The sequence below is a fragment of the Stigmatopora nigra genome, chromosome 16, assembly GCF_051989575.1.
Source record: "Stigmatopora nigra isolate UIUO_SnigA chromosome 16, RoL_Snig_1.1, whole genome shotgun sequence".
NCBI lineage: Eukaryota > Metazoa > Chordata > Actinopteri > Syngnathiformes > Syngnathidae > Stigmatopora > Stigmatopora nigra.
The window spans coordinates 9,525,217-9,545,000 of record NC_135523.1 but is presented as its reverse complement, the minus strand read 5'-3'; the positions used below and the strand labels follow the sequence as shown (position 1 = coordinate 9,545,000).

At 35.8% G+C, this 19,784-nt stretch overlaps 1 protein-coding gene across 2 annotated transcripts in view; it reads left to right on the top strand.

Moving 5' to 3' along the window:
* mllt10 (MLLT10 histone lysine methyltransferase DOT1L cofactor) overlaps positions 1-19,784 on the top strand; it is a 55,620-nt gene that overhangs the window by 20,827 nt on the left and 15,009 nt on the right. For both annotated transcript variants that reach the window (XM_077735954.1, XM_077735953.1), the window contains 4 exons: positions 4,972-5,302; positions 6,309-6,518; positions 9,094-9,549; positions 17,572-17,726. In XM_077735954.1, the coding sequence (XP_077592080.1) occupies positions 4,972-5,302; positions 6,309-6,518; positions 9,094-9,549; positions 17,572-17,726 (1,152 nt within the window). The remainder of the gene's footprint in view (positions 1-4,971; positions 5,303-6,308; positions 6,519-9,093; positions 9,550-17,571; positions 17,727-19,784) is intronic.

Sequence of the window (19,784 nt, the reverse complement as noted above, 5' to 3'; positions counted from 1 at the left end):
AAATTAAAGAACAATCAGTATCAATAATTGTCACGATAACTCACATTTTTTCTTTCAAATTGGAAACTTCGAACTTCTGCCAACAAACAAATTCCTCACCTCCTTATTCAATTATAAACGTTTGAGTTTAGTTTATTTAATAAGGGGGGCACAGATTAATGAATATATTCACATTCATGTTAATGACCATTTATGTAAATATATAAGATTGTAGCCAAAGGCTAATTTCCATCTTTAGTCCCTTTTGCCGATTGAAGGTAAATGATGACACATAAACATTCACACACACCCTTACATTAGAAGAAAAGAGAATATAAAATATGATGACTTTAAAAGTATTTTAGTTGTTCTGTTGCACAATAAAAATAAGACGACATCTACTATGAAAAAAGAAGACCTCCCTCATTACACTATCAAAAGTGAAGACTAAAACCTGGAGAAATTTTGATAGGCGTCTTTATTTTTATAAATTTGCCTTCAAAACAAAGGTTGCGCAGTATCAAATTAATGAAAGAATCAACTGAAGACATCATCACCTTTGGAAAACAGACTATTGCCAGCCTAAAAAAAACTGTTACTTTACCCCAAATTTGGCCATTTAAAAAAAAGCTGTTATGAACTTAATCAATTTTCCCCCCCTAGAAAAAGTTGAAAAATATGAATTGTTAATAGCTCTTTCAGTCAAAAAGGTTTCCGACACCTGCTTTTAGACCTTCAACTCAATACAGCAGGTCTTCAAAGATTCCTTTACATTGAATGGATAGTAAACGCCTAAAGCAAACATATACCAATGTGCACACACACACACGCACAAATCCTGTAGGAAAAGGCGCAGGGGAGTTCCTGCCAGGCTAAGGCAGATTATACCATATCCCCCTCACTTCCTGTTCCTTCTTTTCACCCTGTCTTACCTCACCTCCCCAGGCTTGCCTTCATTCTCTAGCCATACCCGCTCCCCTTTTTCTTCCTGAAGCCTTTGTGCTGAATGTTTACAAAGTACCACGGTATATCTCTTCTCCTTCCTTTAGTGCAATCATACAAAGTACCATGGTATATCTCTTCTCCTTCCTTTACTGCAATCATAGGTGACTCTTTGCCTTTAATCTTAGGTGGTATAAATCTTATTACCACATATTAATTTAGTAACACATAGGAAAAGTGCAAGTGCCATTTTCCCCTCCACCAACATGGCACTAAACACAGCAGCCTATTTCTTAGTCTTTATTACGGTTTTAAAGATCAGAAAAACATAATTGACCTATTTATTTCATTGACCAAGTGTACGCTTAGAGTCTGTGACATCTTCCTCCATACATTCGGGCAACTATTTAACCTTTTAATATGTCTTTTTATCCTTATTCTACACAGACTGAGGAAGTGTCAATGTATTGTTCCTCTCATTGTCTAAGCCGTTGTTGAAAAATAGATGTGGATCTCAACCTCCACCACACTTAAATTTATCTCACACACTTTGAAAGAGCACTTGGGCATGTCAAAAGGGCTGTGCGGTAATAGTGGCATTCCGAGAATGAAAGGGCAAGAGGACAGACTGAAAGACATGGTCTCTGCCATTATAATCAATAATCCTGATTGATAAGGGTGTGTAAGGTTATTTTTAGTGTTCCCACGACTGTGCTTTGGGTTCTTGTGCATGCATGCGTGAATGACTTTGTGAGTGAATATCTTATCCTAGCTGTTCCATCCGCACAAATATGAATAGTGAATGGAAACAAACAAAGAATTTTAGAATTTATCTATCCGATGTTTAAATTTTTCTCTATAGATTTTAATTTCCAATGTTGTATTTTTAAGTTAGTTTCACGGAAAAAACATGATTCACACGTACTGTAGTTGTTAATGAGACTTGCTCTGTAGTAAATAGATCAAATCTATTTTTAGTAGTGGTCATATCGTAGTACTATTTCATTTGTTGATGTTTGTTTCTTTGACCATTTACTGAATGACACTGCCACAGCCTTACATTGTTTCGTGACAAATATTTTCATCTTGACTCAAATTTTACATATTTATGTTTGTTTGTACTCAATCTACAGGAAATTCTTCTCTTGGAGTCGAGTCTTTTCATGTTTAAAAAGATCTCTCGCTATATGATATTATTGTACCGTATTTTCACGACTACATGGCGCACCACATTTAAAAGCGCATTGTCAGTAACAAGTTCTATTTTTGTATTTGACACACACACAGGACGCACCACTTTTTTAAAGGCGCAGCCAGGCATGGCAAAACATACATCACCTTAAACATACACCAGATTAAGCATACGGACACACGCTAAAAAAAGATTTTAAAAATGCAACGGAAGCAAAATTGAGTTCCGTTGCACTTTATTTAGCCATTTTACAATGTACTCGCGTCATCATCACCCACAAACCCATCCTAAGTCCTCATTTTCTGTGTCCGAGTTGAACAGTTGTCCAAATGCCTTTCCTATTTCTGCATCCTCACCCTCTTGCTACGGTAACAACAAAATTTCCCGAATACGGGATGAATAAAGTTATCCAATCCAAATGAGTCATCAAAAACGCCGATTTTTATATGTTCTTCCAGGTGGCTACAATCTATTCGCAAATAGTAGCTAACGTAAAAACGGTAAATCAGTTTACCGTTTACTGGTGCAGACTTTAATTTTATAATGGTGAACATTTTAAATACTTTAGTAATTAGCAATTGTGCTCAAAAAGTGATTTTTAAGAGTTTTCTGTATTGGTATTTTACATTTTATAAAAAAAAAAAAAAAACACCAATACCTTGGCTGTGCTTTACCTTAACATCTTAGAGAACAATTGTCTGTTCATGAATTTAAATTATAAACGTTTATAGAGAATGTAAGTTGAGAATAATTTAGGAACCAGGATGGAATTTTTATTTGCTCATGCTAAAATGCTTGCGCCATTAACATAGTTGTAAGGTAATTAATAATGCAAAATAAAACAAATTGGACAAGCCGATTTTAATATTTTTTCCATGTTAATAATTATAAATAAACAATGGGAAATAGAAAATGTTTTCTAATAAAGAATTCATTAGATTTATTTCTGTCATTACCCTATAATTTGAGTTTTTAATCGCAATTATTTTCAACTTGATTTACTAATTACAAAAGCTGAATCATACAATCCTATGACCCACATGTCACTGGATACAGCCACATCACCACACCATATTTTATCCGCCATTGGCAGAATGGCGCGTAGACAGCCCTTCCCTTTCTTTCCGCCCTGTATTTTGCACTTTAAATCACTATCAGTAATTTTCATGTACGAATTTTTATGTTCGAGCCTTTGAGTAGCAAGACAGTCAAAAAAATATTAATAGAAGCTATAATCTAGTATGAGACGCAAGTGCTCAGTAAATCTAAACGTATATACAGTTTGTTCCTGTATTAGCTATTACATTTAAACATAGGAGATAGTTGAATAGTAGGGCATTTAATTACCAGGACTGGTATTGCCCAATTATTGCTGTATTTCACTATTACAAAACAGTTCATTTAAAAATATGCACAGGCTGAGGCCAGCAAATTAGCAATAGCGGAAGGCAGCTTGCGTACAGGTTCCAGTGGAACTGCTATCTCTCTCTTCGGATGGTGGGTTCTGTTAACTGCCACTCAGTGCGGATGTCTGGCTAAACTGTCACTACCTTACATGTGATAATTTCCCAATGAGACCCGGGGGGAGAGATGCCGGGGAGTGTGGTTTGTGTGGTTTCCGAGTTGTTACGACTTTGAACGTGACAAATACCTCTCAGGATTGATAAATATTTTTGCAGCCTGTGTAACTGACAGTATGTGTGTAAGTCTTTATGCGCTTCTGTCTGCACCGATGAGTGTGCAAAAAGGTGTGACGGGTGTGTTCATTTGAGGTGAAAATGCACTAAAACCCACTCGGTCACCACCTTACGGGTGCGAGAGGAGGCCTGACTGTGCCTATAATGGATAGGGTGTAAATTAGATTAGATCAGATAACTTGATTCAATCTGTATTAGGGAAATGTCACTGTCAAGAGGATGAATACAGACACAGGAAAATACATTTTAAACATAAATAAATAGGTTGAAAAATTAATTAAGATGTTACGGTCTAAGGAGGAGGCTAGAATTGGTTGAAACAATGAGATCTTCACCACACCATTCTTAACTTTAGCAAGATTCATGTTGCTCCTGAAGCTTTATTTCCTCCCTCTCCTCTTTCTTTGTGTTTGTGACACTTTCATCTTTGAGTGATCCTTTGAAATCTAATGCTTTTTCGTTTGCGAGTGCGCGCACGCGCACACCCACATGCACATGGTCTTGTTCCTATGATTTAGACACTCTTTTGGAAATAATCATTCCCAGAAAGGTTGTGTTCAGTGTGCAAGATGTCTACCAATATTTTTTTTTTGTTTGGCCTTGCCTATGTGTTATTTCCTCTTTTCTCATCCCCCCCCCCTTCTATTTTTCTTGTTTAATTATTTTTTTTTACTCTTAACACATACAAACACAAAGAATAGGACAGACACAAACCAAAACATAACAAGACCTCCATGGACATGTCCTCCTCCCTTGTTCTTCCAAACATTATGGTCCCAGAGAGTGAACTGCTCTCAAAATATGAAATCCTGTTTTGCGACAAATTTTCTCTTGCTTTGGTTGGCAGTGTGTTCACTTCCCCTCATAAGAGACATGTTTTCTTTGTAGTTATCCAGGTAGTTGGATTATGCAAAACAAACCCTAACAAACTCATGTTGTTATGCTTGTCAAAAATGTGTCAATCAAATAAATAACAATGAGAAATTTACATAAAATCTGTGTGAATATTTCATTTTAACAGCAAATTAACAACCCTTGCTGGATGTTAATACCTTGTTTGCTGTCTAGTTAGTTTCTATTGTATTTCCTTTATCTGGTGTGTGTCATGCTTTAACGATCTTTGTCCCACATTAATGTTCCCTTTTCTTCTTCCAATTTCAGGCCTACAATAGCAGCAGTTCTGTGGGAGGGGCTCTCCAAGCATCCTCGCAGAAGAGACTGGACGACGGTAGTGCCCGTTTTACCAATGCCAACTTTCAGGAAGTGTCATCCACTCACTCTATTGGAAGTTCCAAGGATTGTCTTGTTGCTGATGCCGGTAAAGTTGTGTCTGACATGAAGCCCAAGAAGAACTCTTGTGGAAGTCATGCAATAGGACAGAGGGGGGGCCGGAAGTCTCTCACCTCCTCGGGGAAAGCGCTACCTTCAACTGTGGTCACCATGACAACCTCTTCCACAGCCGCCTCTGCCTCAACAGGGCCTTTCCACCAAGGTAAATTGATAGAAGCAAATTTTCCTGAGTGATAATTTAAACATAAATACAGTCGCAAACCTACAGTTCATCTCTGGACCACCTGCTGGTCGTGTTTATAATTTTGTGTGACTGTTTTTTTTTTTAAATACCAGACGTGACTTATTTGTTTTTATGCTTGCCCTTGATAACAACGTTTGTTTCTGGTCTTTGGCGCCTGTAATCTTGGTACTTGTCTGAGAAAGACATACACAGACATGTTAGGAGGTCAGAGCCTGAAGGAGTCAGTGCTTACACTAAGCTCTTGTGTTTTCTATAATCAGAACCTTGAGCTTTCATCAGGTGTATGTTTTCTCGATCCTCAAAGTAGCAAAGGTTATTCCTCTGCCTTTGTGCTACCTCCTTGGGAGGACTACATGATGAGGGAGGGTTTACTTAAGGGCAGATGCAGATTAATAAAACAATTGTATGATTATTTTAGTTATCTTGTTTCTACTTTCCCCACGCGGATGTGGATTAATGTATGAAGGCCGTGGATCATTAACTCTTTGGCTGCACAATGCTGGGAGGATTTACGCAATTTTAGCTCTTTGAAATAATTCATATATTTATTACATTTTTTCTTGAAAAATGAACTTTTTTTTTAGTTTTAGATCCCCCAAAAAATCCAGTAAAATGTTTCTCCGCACTTTTACATTCAAACAGCTTTTTTTGTGAAGGGTGATTACTTCTTTAGCCTGGCGAGAGATGGCACCACTTCACATTTCTATGTTATATTTCGTTTATAGATGTAGCAGGGCGCTAAATATGTTATTAGCAACCATTGCATTTTTGCCTGTTAGATCTGTGATGAAACTGTTCTCAAAAATGTGTATTTGGCAGTCAAATAATTAAAGTCTGGTTCTCCTACATCTCCCCTAGCTTTCTCCCATCTGCTGTCAGATCTTCACAGCTCAATTCAAACGAATACACATTCACGTGACTTATCCCATTTCCTTTTTTTCCTTTGTGAAAATGTTGTACCAAGGGCTGCTGTTGACGAGCGCCAGCAAGACTGCCTCAGCCCCCACGTCTTCTGATTTTCTAAGCTTCGCCGACTCCTCCTTGCGCACGGGAGGCGTGACTTCCTTCTCGTCACCGCCATCTTTCAGCTGCCTCGTGAAGCCCAGTTTAGAAGGTGGTGCTTCAGAGGGAACAACAAATCTTTTTGGTTCTCTTGCTGCGGCTGCGCCGTCAGGTGATACTTCCTTTTATCATTTTTCCAATCAATTGAAGCGAACGTACTTACGCTGACCAAAGTGGAAATTTCACCTCACAAATTTGACTGTGTTGACTGAAATGATTAAATGTATCGTTCAATGAAGATGGTGTTACAAGTAATATCAATATGTAAGACTATCATGGATAATCGCAACACAATGCAAGTATATGTTGCCAAAGACCAGTCAGAAACTAGTTTCACACAAATTTTATATTAACAATATTGATATTATCCCAAATAAAAATACTACTTGATTGAGCTTTTAAAAAAAAATCAGTAAAACAAGTCAGGTTTATCCTTAGTTATATTGTTTTGTTTTTACTTCCAAAACATATTCAAACTATTTGCAGGGAGCACTGAGGACAAATCCTACTCTAACAGCGCCGTCAAATTTTTTTTCCACACAAAAAAATATATGAAAAAATACACATAAACCTTGAATTTACACTAAAGTACTAGAAAATATGGTTGTCAAATATATACTGCTGTTTTGGCCCGAATCAAAATACATTTCAAGACTCAACTATGAAATAAGACACCAAATTACATTTGTATACAAAAAAAATACAGTACATCTGAATAATATAACAATATATTGAAAACGTTTTCAAGCAGGCCGCTGAAAGTCTTTTATAAAAAATAAAAATAAGAAACACACACAAACGCCTCAACTGGGACAATACTGTTAAATATCCAGATGTCATCTTGGGTTACAAAATCTTCCATCACAATGGTCCTCCACTGATTTTGTAAAAAAAAAAAAAAAATTCCAACCGATCAACAGTAGCTGGTGCAAGAGGTGACTGTGTAGTTCTCTTCAGAAATTGTGCATTTAAAGCACCTCTGTTCGTGCCACAAACCATGGCAGTCAAGCTTGCTGATTACTGAGCTCAGTAGCTAGCACACTCAATTGTCATTGCGAGTTCAAATCGTTGTTGTAGACTGAGAAAAGGAATGCATTATTGTCACTTCTGAAAGCAAAACTGGTTACATATATGCACCACAGACCAAAAATACAGTAATCCCTCAATGCAGACCAGACATTGCTGTGATAAATAAAAAACTGTGAAGTAGGGTCACAGCTATTTTAAAAATTAGAAAATAAAAACACTATATATATATATATTTTTTCTTTTTACTTCAGTGCTAAGTCCTAGTAGCAACCAGAGGACAGGGCAGTGGCTTCCGCTTGTGAGTTTCAGCGTATATTTTCACATTTTTATGAACTTATCAAAATAAAAAAAATATGCGATTTAGTGAAACAGCGAAAGTTGAAGCCGCGATATTTGAGGGATTACTGTACTATACTTTTCGAAATTTTTTGTCTCATCTCACTTCATTTGAACCGCTTTACTGAATTGGTGGCCAGCCAATCGCAGGGCACAAAGAAACAAACAACCATTCATGCTCACAATCAATGTTCCCTCTAATTTTTCGTTGGTCTGGGCAGAAAGACAACCTCCCTGAGCGCACTAAGTACCAGTGTGAGCGACATCATCATTGCTCGTTATGGGCACACCTGCCATAAGCAGGTGCATGTCAATGTTCCCCACTATTTTTTCATGTAAAACATGCTGTAAATCACGAAAAACATAAGAGTGGACAGAGCTACTGCCACTGGCTGCCGCGTAAACAGCGCCATAATGGGGAAAGGGGTAAAAAAAAAAAATAATAATAATAAAAAAAGTTTGGATTTTATTTACTGCGCGCTATATGATTGCTGCTGCGCAGAGAAGACTAGAGTAGAGCGCAATTGCGCACGCGCGCAGCTTAGAGGGAACATTGCTCACAATCATACCTAGGGGCAATTTAGAGTGTGCAAGGAGCCTACCATGCATGTCTTTTGAATGTGGGAGGAAACCGGAATAAAAGGAGAAAACCCACGCAGGCCTGGGAAGAATATGCAAACTCCACACAGGTGGACCGACCTGGATTTGAACCCAGGTCTCTCACTGTGAGGCCGAAGCGCAAACCACTCGCTCTACCGGGCCGCCCCAATAATTTTCATTTAACAATTTAAAATAAAAAGTTTATTTTCTTTTTATTTTAACAAATAAAATGTACAGTTACAGAAGCATTTTCACATCTGTTCTACAGTTTTCCAATTTTAAAACCTTAAAATTCTGTTAACCAAAGCTACAAGTAATTGGCCCCAAATTCAAAACTTCTTTTTTTTTTTTTTGTTTAGTTTTTTAGCTTGCATTGGTCATGCTGAGCACAATAAGAAAAGCACAAAGAAATACTTGTTAACTGATTAGACACAGGCTAAATATGTGTGGTTCCAGCCGTTTGAGTCTCAATTGATTGGATGTCTGTCACTGTCAATTACAGTTTGAGTTCATTTTGAGAATATAGCAAATGCCACCTGTAGCCTGTCTTTTATGAACATCTAGATGATGGCCTGTGTGAGAAAATAGAAGAACTTCTTTAATTTGCCTGAAAATAATGCGTTTCTCCTCTTTTCTTATAATACTAGACATATTTCCCTGGAGCTTTTTGATGTGCAAGAAAAAAATAAATATAAAGTGTTGCTTTTCTTTATTACTTGCAGTGGGTGGAAAGCTGTATGAAAATTCCCACAGTCTCTCAGCATGCGAAACGGTAAGCCTCAGCGGCTCTGCTGCCTACAAACGGCCACAGTCCTCGAGCACCGGACAGGGAATCACTGGTGCAACAACGGGGGGAGGCGAGGATGGAGTGAAAAAGAAAAAGAAAGGCAACTGGCGCAACAGATTTGGACCGTGCTTCACAACAGACGTCAAGCCACCTGAGTCGTCACACTCCCACACTCTGCCCACTACCTCCACGGCAAACACCTCCTCTTCTCCCGCAGCCCCCCCTCCCTCATCATCCTCGGTGCTCTCTGCCAGGTCCGGTTTAGTTTCCAGCGGTGGTTTAGGAATGGGAGGAGGAGAGAGGGGTCTTGGTGTCATAGGAGTGGGCAGTGGGATTCAGAAGTCCCCTTCACTCCTCAGGAATGGAAGTCTTCAAACCAACAGTGGCCCAGGTGAGTCTTGCACATAAACATAACATTTCCTTTGTGGTACAATGGCTTTGGGGGAGGGGGTTCAAAAAAGTAATATTACTTTTGCCGTGTTTTCCGTATTATAATTTACACTTTTTAAACATTACTCTTAGGCCGGCGGAACCTAGATATATATATTTATTTTTATGTTTTTAGTCATGTTGTATTCTTTAGCTGGTGCGGCTTATGGTTCGAAAAATGCATTGTCTATGACAAGAAGTATTCTTCTTTTTTTTTCTTCTGAACTTTAAGACAAGGTAGGCAACTGATTATTTGGTGTGAATTCTCATCTGTCTGTATTCTTGATTTGGCCCATCCGGGCCAAGGACTTGAGAATTAAGCAAGAGATTTGATAGAATTGTGAAAATGCATTTTTTTTCTTGTCAAGTTGTCAGTTTTTGTTTATAGAAACAATTCTACCACCGTGGCTAATTGTTTTAATTATTACAAGAGTGATTTTGGTCATATTCGCATTTTTTTTGTTATTCACTGTTAGTGGATTAACAAATATGGATTTTCTTTTCTTGAAAGTAATGACTTTGATCAATTAAGGATTTTGTACAATAACAGATTTATTTCCCGTCTCTTTAAATGACTGGCATCTGACTAAGTCAGGGGTTGGGAACCTGATAGGTTCATTAATAATTCCCCTTTGTAATTATCAATAACTGCAGGCAGACATCTTATTCAATTATTGACATTTAATTAAATAGATTGGATCACGGATAAGAAACCTTAAGGGAGGAGATCTTCAAAAGTATCCTTTCGAACAGTATTTTGCGTACAGCTTTGAGGCATTAAAACAAAAACAATCACGCCTTCATTTGACCTAACAATCATATAACAATTACATAAAGAAGCCCGAAGTGCGTCACAAGTGTTATGGACGTGGCAGAAACAACATCTTTGTTATGGAAATGGCAGATATCCCGAGTCCTTGCCCGATCAACCACCCTCACAGCCAGATACTGGGTGAGATGTAGCGTCAACAATCCTTGGAGAAGAACATGTGCGAGTGGACTAGGTGGCAGTTTATGACCTCGAGCCGAACAATAGAAAGACTTTTAATGATTTAACAAAGAAATGAATTACTACACATATATGTATAATAGTAACACAGAATAAACCCAACAGAACCTTTTTGACGAAGAGAGACGTAAACAATTTTCAAACATCCTTGAGAGCCATACTCAGAATTTAAAAGTAGAAAATAGATGAAAATGTGTACTTTTATTAATCATCTTACCACTTTGAAAGTTAAAAAAAAAGTCTGAATTCTTTTGAGAACATTTTTTTTATGTTGCTAATCAATGAGCATCAATGAGATTATGCATGCGGAAGAGTCTTAATGAGGAAAACTTATGATTAAAAACCCGCTAGAGATAGTGTCGGCGTCACAGTGCCGGTGTGACGCTCCCATTGGTGCGTTCGGGACTTAGGTCTCTCACCAGCGTTTCCCTTATTTTACCACAGGTTAGCGGAGAGCCATATTCAGCCCCATCAAAAGAGTCACATATGGCTTCCGAGCCATATGTTCCCTACCCCTGGTCTAAGTCAGTGAAGACGTTTCCTTCCGGCACAATACTCAAAAGTAGCATTAATGGATAATGATACATTGTCGTTTCAGCTTTCGTTTCTTTGGACCCTCGTATCTGCTAGTTTTGGGACACTTTCATCGAAATGACAACGATTGAAATGAACAAAAGTCTAATCATTAACATAACCCTTAATCGTAGTTAGACAACCCTTTGTAATTGGCTTCATGCAATGAAATTTTGGTGTGTGGACCTGACCAGCTTTTTTTCTGCTTTGTGTGCTGTTGCTTGGCAACCTCTTTTGGAGTTCCCCTCTGGTGGACGATATTGTTCAGTACAGCTCTCATTCCACATTTCTGCTTTCTTCCAGGATTACCTCCTTTTTGTTTATCCTGGCTGTCAGCTAACCTCCACTTTTCCTCTTTTTCTCACATTCAACCTTACCTGATGCTGCTTGCTTTATTTTCAAGATTCTAATAAGTTATTTAATTATAGGACTGAAATATCATCTAACTCATGATAAAACTAAAGCATTACCTTTAACTCAACTGTTAGTCAAATTTACTAAAAAAAATCATTAGTCTCCAATTTGCAAATGCTACATTGTTGTTGTTTTTTTTACATTTATTTTTCTTTTGTTTAGTGTTTGAAATCAATTGATGTTTTAAAACTAAAAATGAAATGAACATTATTGTTCTTATAATATGAATTGAGATACGGTTACTGTCAACCAGAAAATCTAAATTTATCCAAGACCTTTCATATTTGTCAAATTAAGTGACACTGAATCAAGTGCTCTCAATTATCTCATTTCCTCAAATTTGAAAGTATTTTCATTTTTTTGACATAATTCAAGATCTTGATACGTCAAATGTTTTCTTTGTATTTTTCCCAAAAATCTGAGTTTGGAATGATACCTCTCATCAGGGAGGTATGTTTATGGATTTAGTCTTTGACTGATCTTTAACATCGAGGCACTGGATTTTTGTTAAGATGGTTGAGGAAAGAGTAGTTTGCGATTCAGTGTGTATGGGACATGTTGCCCGGCATAGTATAGCGCTAGGGTAGCGGTTTCATTTATAACTAAGACTGGTGGGAAAAGGTAGGAAAAGTGTATGATATGTCCTTGATTTTTGTGTGTTAAATGTGTTCATCTTTACACTGTAAATATTTAGATGAGGGGTTAATTCAGGGCAGTAATGAGGAGAATCTTTGCCTGACCCCGCCACCCCCATCATCCTGCTCACTCCACGATGTTGATGGGTAGATAGTTAGCTTATTAAATATGTGGTGCTGGGTGGCGAGAGACGGGGCTTTTGTTATTGATTGGATTAATGTTTAACGGTAGGGCAATGAAAAGATGGGACTAGGGGTTTTGTTTTTTGTGCTTGGAAAATACAAGGTGGACCTGAATTTATCTTGTTCGTGTGAGAGAAAAGAGAGAATGAAAATAACAGAAGAAAAATAATTGTTTTCCCTCAACAAAATTTACTTTTTAATTTTTTTAATTTACAATCTTTTTATGGTCATTTTAATTGTCTGTGGGGATTTATTCATTTTACAAATTATAATAAATATGTTTCTTTTAAATTTTTCACAATTAGCGTTCACTAACCGAAAACGTACAGTTATGGTCAAACGTTTGCGTACACGTGTGAAGAACATGATGTCATGGCTCTCTTGAGTTTCGTTATTTCTATAACTCAGATTTTTCTCTGATAGAGTGATTGGAACAGATACTTCTTTTTCACAAAAAAACATTTATGAGGTTTGGTTATTTTATGACTTGATTATGGGTTAAGAGAAAATGGGATCAAATCTGCTTGGTCAAAAATATACATACGGTTACACGTATTAGCAATTTTGGTGACTTAGAAAGTTGTGTCAGTGAAATGAGCTTCATAGCATGGCCTCTTAACTTCTGAGTGATTATGAGTGACTACGGCTGGTGACTTCTCTAAGGCCATTTAAATGGGGCTCATTGACGCTACAATGGGGGGGGGGAGTCAAAGGAGCTCAGCATGGATCTCAAAAAAGCGAATCCTTGACTTGAACAAGTCAGGAAAGTCACTTGGAGCCATTTCAAAGCAGCTGCAGGTCCCAAAAGCAACAGTGCAAACAATTGTTTGTAACTATATAGTGCATGTCACTGTATTTTCACTGCCACGATCAGGAAGAAAACGCAAGCTTTCGCCTGCTGCTGACAGAAAATTGGTCAGGAGGGTGAAGATTCAACCGAGAATCACCAAAAAGCAGATCTGCCAAGAATTAGAAGCTGCTGAAACACAGGTGTCAGTGTCCACAGTCAAGCGTGTTTTGCATCTCCATGGACTGAGAGGCTGCCGTGCAAGAAGGAAGCCCTTGTTCCAAAAGCGCCACCTTAAGACTCAACTGGAGTTTGCTGCTGATCACATGGACAAAGATAAGACCTTCTGGTGCAAAATTCTGTGGTCAGACAAAACAAAAATTGAGCTATTTGGCCACAATGCCCAGCATTATGTTTGGAGGAGAAAATGTGAGGCCTTTAACCCCAAGTACATCATGCCTACCGTCAAGCACGGTGGTGGTAGTATTATGCTTTGGGGCTCCTTTGCTGCCAATGGAACTGGTACAGAGAGTAAATGGGGTCATGAAGAAGGAGGATTACCTTCAAATTCTTCAAGATAACCTAAAGTTATCAGCCCGAATGGCCTTCCCAAAGTCCTGACTTTAAACCCCATTGAAAACTTTTGGACAATGCTGAAGAAACAAGTTCATGTCAGAAAGCCATCAAATTTAACTGAACTGCACCAATTCTGTCAAGAGGAGTGGTCAAAGATTCAATCATAAGCTCACCAGAAGCTTATGGATGGCAACCAAAAGCGCCTAATTGAAGTGAAAATGGCCAAGGGACATGTTATCAAATATTAACGTTGCTTTATGTAAATTTTTGACCCAGCAGATTATATCACTTTTTTCTGTTCACCCATAATAAAGTCATAAAAGAACCAAACTTTGTGAATGTATTTTTGTGACAAAAAAAGTATTTGTTCCATTCTCTTTATCAGAGAAAAATCAGAGTTGTAGAAATAACTGGAAACTCAAGAGAGCCATGACATTATGTTCTTCACAAGTAAACTTTTGACCACAACTGTATGAAGTTATAAAATATATACTTCATTAATCTAGCTAAAATTTGTTTTCGCAATCTAGAGCATTGTGTTTGAGTTCTATTGTGCTTAAAGTCGTTTTTTCTCTCCAAAATGGGCAAAAAAATAAGTGAGTCAAAAGTTTATCGGTATCTAACTTGTAGTTGGAAAGCCTACACGTTTAATTCAATGTTTTGGATGCACATAATTCATTAATGACAATTGTTGATTTCAGCACAATGACATTAATTTGCCTTGTGGTTCAATATAACATTTGTTTTTCCTTCACTATAACAACCCATGAAAGGACACTAGCTTATTTTTAGGTTATGCACCTATGCTAGAATGGTGTTTGTGGCAGGAAACAGGATTTTTGGCGGAATGTAGATGTCTCTCAGCATTGTGTTGGTTACAGTATTTTAATTGAGTTATATTTCGAGCCATCAAATGCTGGCGTAAAATATACACATCGATAAGCTTGTGTGTGTGTGTGTATTATCCAATATATTTGATATTATGGACTAGAAGGAAACATCAAAAATCATGATCGCAATAAATTCTTTATAACTACATTGAAGATGTGTTAGAGGGAAATTATATATATATATATATATATATATATATATATATATATATATATATATATATATATATATATATATATATATATATATATATATATATATATATATATATATATATATATATATATATATATACACACATATATATATATATATATATATATATATATATATATATACATATATACACACATATATATATATATATATATATATATATATATATATATATATATATATATATATATATATATATATATATATATATATATATATATATATATATATATATATATATATATATTAATAATAATAAAGAAAATTTCCCTCTAACATGTCTTCAATGTAGTTTTAAAGAATTTATTGTGATCATGATTTTTTATGTGTTTCCTTCTAGTCCATAATATCAAATATTGTGAACATTTACTATGGAAGCTAATGAGTTAAATTAGTTCAACACTTCTATGAAGAATTTTATTCTAGCCATAATCAATCTAGCTCAAAAACCACCATTTGATTTAGTAAACAAACAAAAATGTTTGAATGAACCTTGAGTTGTTCACACTTTGACACAATGTCATCTTTCTCTAGTGCTTCAATGAACGTGAGAAGCTTTTCAATGTTTACGCAGAGAAAATTGTCGTTTTGGCCTAATCCAGTTGCTGAACATCTCACAGGAGCACATGCCCTCTGAGTGACTGCAGCCTGTATTTTGCATATTCATTTTTCTGGTGCATATTACAAAGTGTTATAAATAGTATGTAAGCCCATGTAGTGTATAGATAATTCTCTGCTTCCCCCATCATCTTCCTTCTTCCCTCTTGGCACAAAGATCTCTTGTTTCCCCTGTGAATGTATGCTGCCCTGAGCCATTCAAGCTTTTGTGGGACTAAGGGGCCCTCTCTCCCCCCTACCCACCACCTCTGTTAGAATCAGAGGGGGGCTGGGGCATGGTTTGTCCCCAGTTAGTGGTTCAACACCGGCGTTTGCCTGAGTGTGTTAGCGGCAGGTAGGCTGAGATAAGCGAAGTGCGAAAAAGGTTTGCTCATTTTATGTGCAATTTATAAGGGAGTCTTTTTGTCCTTTGCATATGTATGTGTGTGTGTGTGTGTGTGTGTGTGTGTATGTATATATATATATATATATATATATATATATATATATATATATATATATATATATATATATATATATATATATATATATATATATATATATATATATATATATATATATATATATATATATATATATATATATATATATATATATATATATATATATATATATATATATATATATATATATATATATATATATATATATATATATATATATATATATATATATATATATATATATATATATATATATATATATATATATATATATATATATATATATATATATATATATATATATATATATATATATATATATATATATATATATATATATATATATATATATATATATATATATATATATATATATATATATATATATATATATATATATATATATATATATATATATATATATATATATATATATATATATATATATATATATATATATATATATATATATATATATATATATATATATATATATATATATATATATATATATATATATATATATATATATATATATATATATATATATATATATATATATATATATATATATATATATATATATATATATATATATATATATATATATATATATATATATATATATATATATATATATATATATATATGTATGTGTGTGTGTATGTATGTATATATGTATGTATATATGTGTGTGTGTGTGTGTGTGTGTGCTTTGTGTATGTGTGTATACATACACACACACATACATAAAGCTGCTTATTCTGTGTTTTTTAAACATTGCCTCTGTATTGGCACGGGGCTTGGTATCGGCAAATCCTCAAAATTAGGTGGCATGGGTGCGCAATATATGGGATTATGGCTTCCTTGATTTCTATTTTTATCTATGGACTCAGATTTTCCTCTTTTGAGGTCTAGAACCTTCAAACATAATAAAAACTTCAAATTTGTTCGGAACCAATCTTTTTTGGCTGTCTTTGTATTTTATTTTTTCACCATTGAGTTCAGAGCTTTTTAGGCTCTGCAATGTAAACTAAATGCTGACAATTCTTCAGCAAAGTCAGGGACCCAAAAAGCTGTTGTTTTATGTTTTGTATTTTGTTGTACTTTATTCTTTGGGCTAGAGGTGCCCTTAAAATTATTATTATTTTTTTACCAAATTTTACTTTAAATTGTAATTCCTGTTGTTTCAAACCTTTTTAAGGGTTATGAGAACTATTAAACTGTTCAATTGACCTGCTCAAGACACACGACCCATGAATGGGAATAAATGATAAATTAATCAATATAAAAGTGACAGTATTAGAAGATAAAGAACAAATGAAAAATACAACAACTGTAATCAGATGTGTCTTATGAAAACTCATTAATTGGTGTTGTGCCTTGTAATCCTGTGAACTCAATAGTGGAACAAATATGACATTACTATTGAAAACCTTTCCTTTGAATAAAAACTAGAACAACACTTCTACATTGTTGAATTTAAGATCAGTGTCAAGACTACACTAAAAACCCAAACGTTAATCTGTGTGTCAAATTTTTTCCAACTTTCTCACAATTTTTCATCTTTATACGATAATGTGCCCGCCGTTCTCCTCAAATAGATGCTTTTTTTTTTTTTTTTACTGACTGTTAACAGGTGTTTTTTCCTGCGGCGATGGGTCATCACTATCGGGGCCTGGTGCTATTGCCATGGGTGGCGTCACCGCCGACCAACTGCAGCCCACACCTTTACTGGCCCCTCCTTCACCCTTCACTGCCACCGCACCCCTGACCAGCACAGCCACCACACATGTGAGTCCAAACACGAGCACAAAACACTTTTCCTGCTGTTTGGCTCTTTCCTACTCAAAAATTACACATGCAGTTTAATCCACATCCTCTGTAAAGCCATCATATTAACCATTAGGTGTAGATTACCTGCGCAAAATGCAAATACACCACTACTCACGAATTAAATGTTTTCCAGAGTAAATCTCTCTGCACGGCATGTTAATTCCATAAGGCGCTATAGTCCTGATCTTGTATGAATTGTCTATTCACAGTAAATTATTGGCCAGATGATAGTAATGTGCGCACGTGGAGTGGTTTACGTTTATTCATATCTTTTGGTATCTTTGGTGCTTGCCAATAGATTCCTCTGGCCTTCATGGAAAAACATCCATGTAATTTAGTGTCAGTCTTTTTTTAAAAATCCTGATTTGAGTGAAGGGATGTTTAGTGGTATATTAGAAAAAATAATCTAGGATATATTCAGAGCAAACATTCTTTTGTAGCTAATTTAGTTCCATACTTTATTTATTATACATTTGTGATTGTGATAGGTACAAAACTACCAACTATTAGCAATTTATTTTATTTATTTATTCATTTTCTCAAATTGCCAATTGTTGTCCCCTGGGACCAAAAATGGTTTCTTGAATCAAATGTATTTTATCAAGTTTTTTTCCATCCATAAATTAAACTTGAGATGTTTTGTTAGTTTATTTGAAGCGCCGTTTAATTGCTCTCTAAGGAGGGAAAGAGAGTGCCAGGGGGGGTTAATCTGTAGTCACTGACCTCAGTGTCCTCCTTTTCAATATGTCCTCCGAGAGAATTTTCTGTCAGTGTCCACCCAACTCCATTTTTTCCCCCGTGTCCCCTCGCCACCTCTCTTTTGCTCACTCCCTCTCATTCACACATCTCCCCCTCCACCTTCCCTTTTGCCCCTTCCCAATTCATCCGTCTCTCCCTCTGTTGTCTTGTGATGTAATGACATCTGACAAGCACCACAGTAGGGATGGTAGGGGCACTAGAAAGTGTGTGTGTGTGTGTGTGTGTGTGTCTGTCTTTGGGCGTGTGTATGTGTGTGTATCTCTTTATGCATGTGTGTGTTAAGGCTGATTTGTTTATTTTGGGCCTCATATTTTATGTCTTAGCCAATACCTCTCTGCTCCCTCTTAAAAGAATAGGTCTCAGGAAGCTATGATTATTTGCTGTTTCTACTTTGGATTTGAGTGTGTCATGTGTACGTTCAGTTTACACATGTGCGTTTGCGCAAACACACATACACACACACACACACACACACACACACACACACACACACACACACACACACACACGCACACGCACACACTCAAAAAGTTATCTAAAGAATTCCAACAGCAGTCTTCCTTGTGTGTTTAAGAGTGTGTTTAAGATTGGCCAAGGCCATTCGTTATGTTCAGTCCACTAGATCGTTCCTGACTGCCTGCTATTGGCTGTCAGCCTGTGCCAGAAAGAAACACAGCATCTTTGAATGACAAATGAACGTAAATGAAAAATGAAGGTTGATGGGAATATGAAGGAATATAACACTGGTAAGAGGAGGAAGAGCTCTAAAGAAAAAAACTAATTTCAATGGAGGCAAATGGTTTTAGGAATGGGATTTTGCCAGGTTGCTTTCCATATTTAATATGAAATTAGTAATAGGAGATTAAGACTTCCTCCTCTCAAATCACATTATAAATTTAAGCAGATGTATAGTGCCATTAAAAATTATATAAGCCGTTCTTAATTTATTTTCTTTGCATAGTTTCCCCCGCTGTCATCAAACCAATGCAAATACAGATACAGGTTAAGTAAACATAAAATTCGGTTTTTAAATAACTTTCTAGTCCAATCCGATATTTGCTAAACCAATAAAAATAATTCAATATACAATGGTACCTCTAATTACAAATATTTCTAAATATAACATTTTCAGGTCACAAAACACTTTGATTTGCAAATGTCGGTTCCAATAAGCGAAAAGAAGATACAAGTTTCAAAATCCCCTTAGACGTCAATACATTCCTGTATCCGTTATTTCATTTTAATGTATTCCTGCGT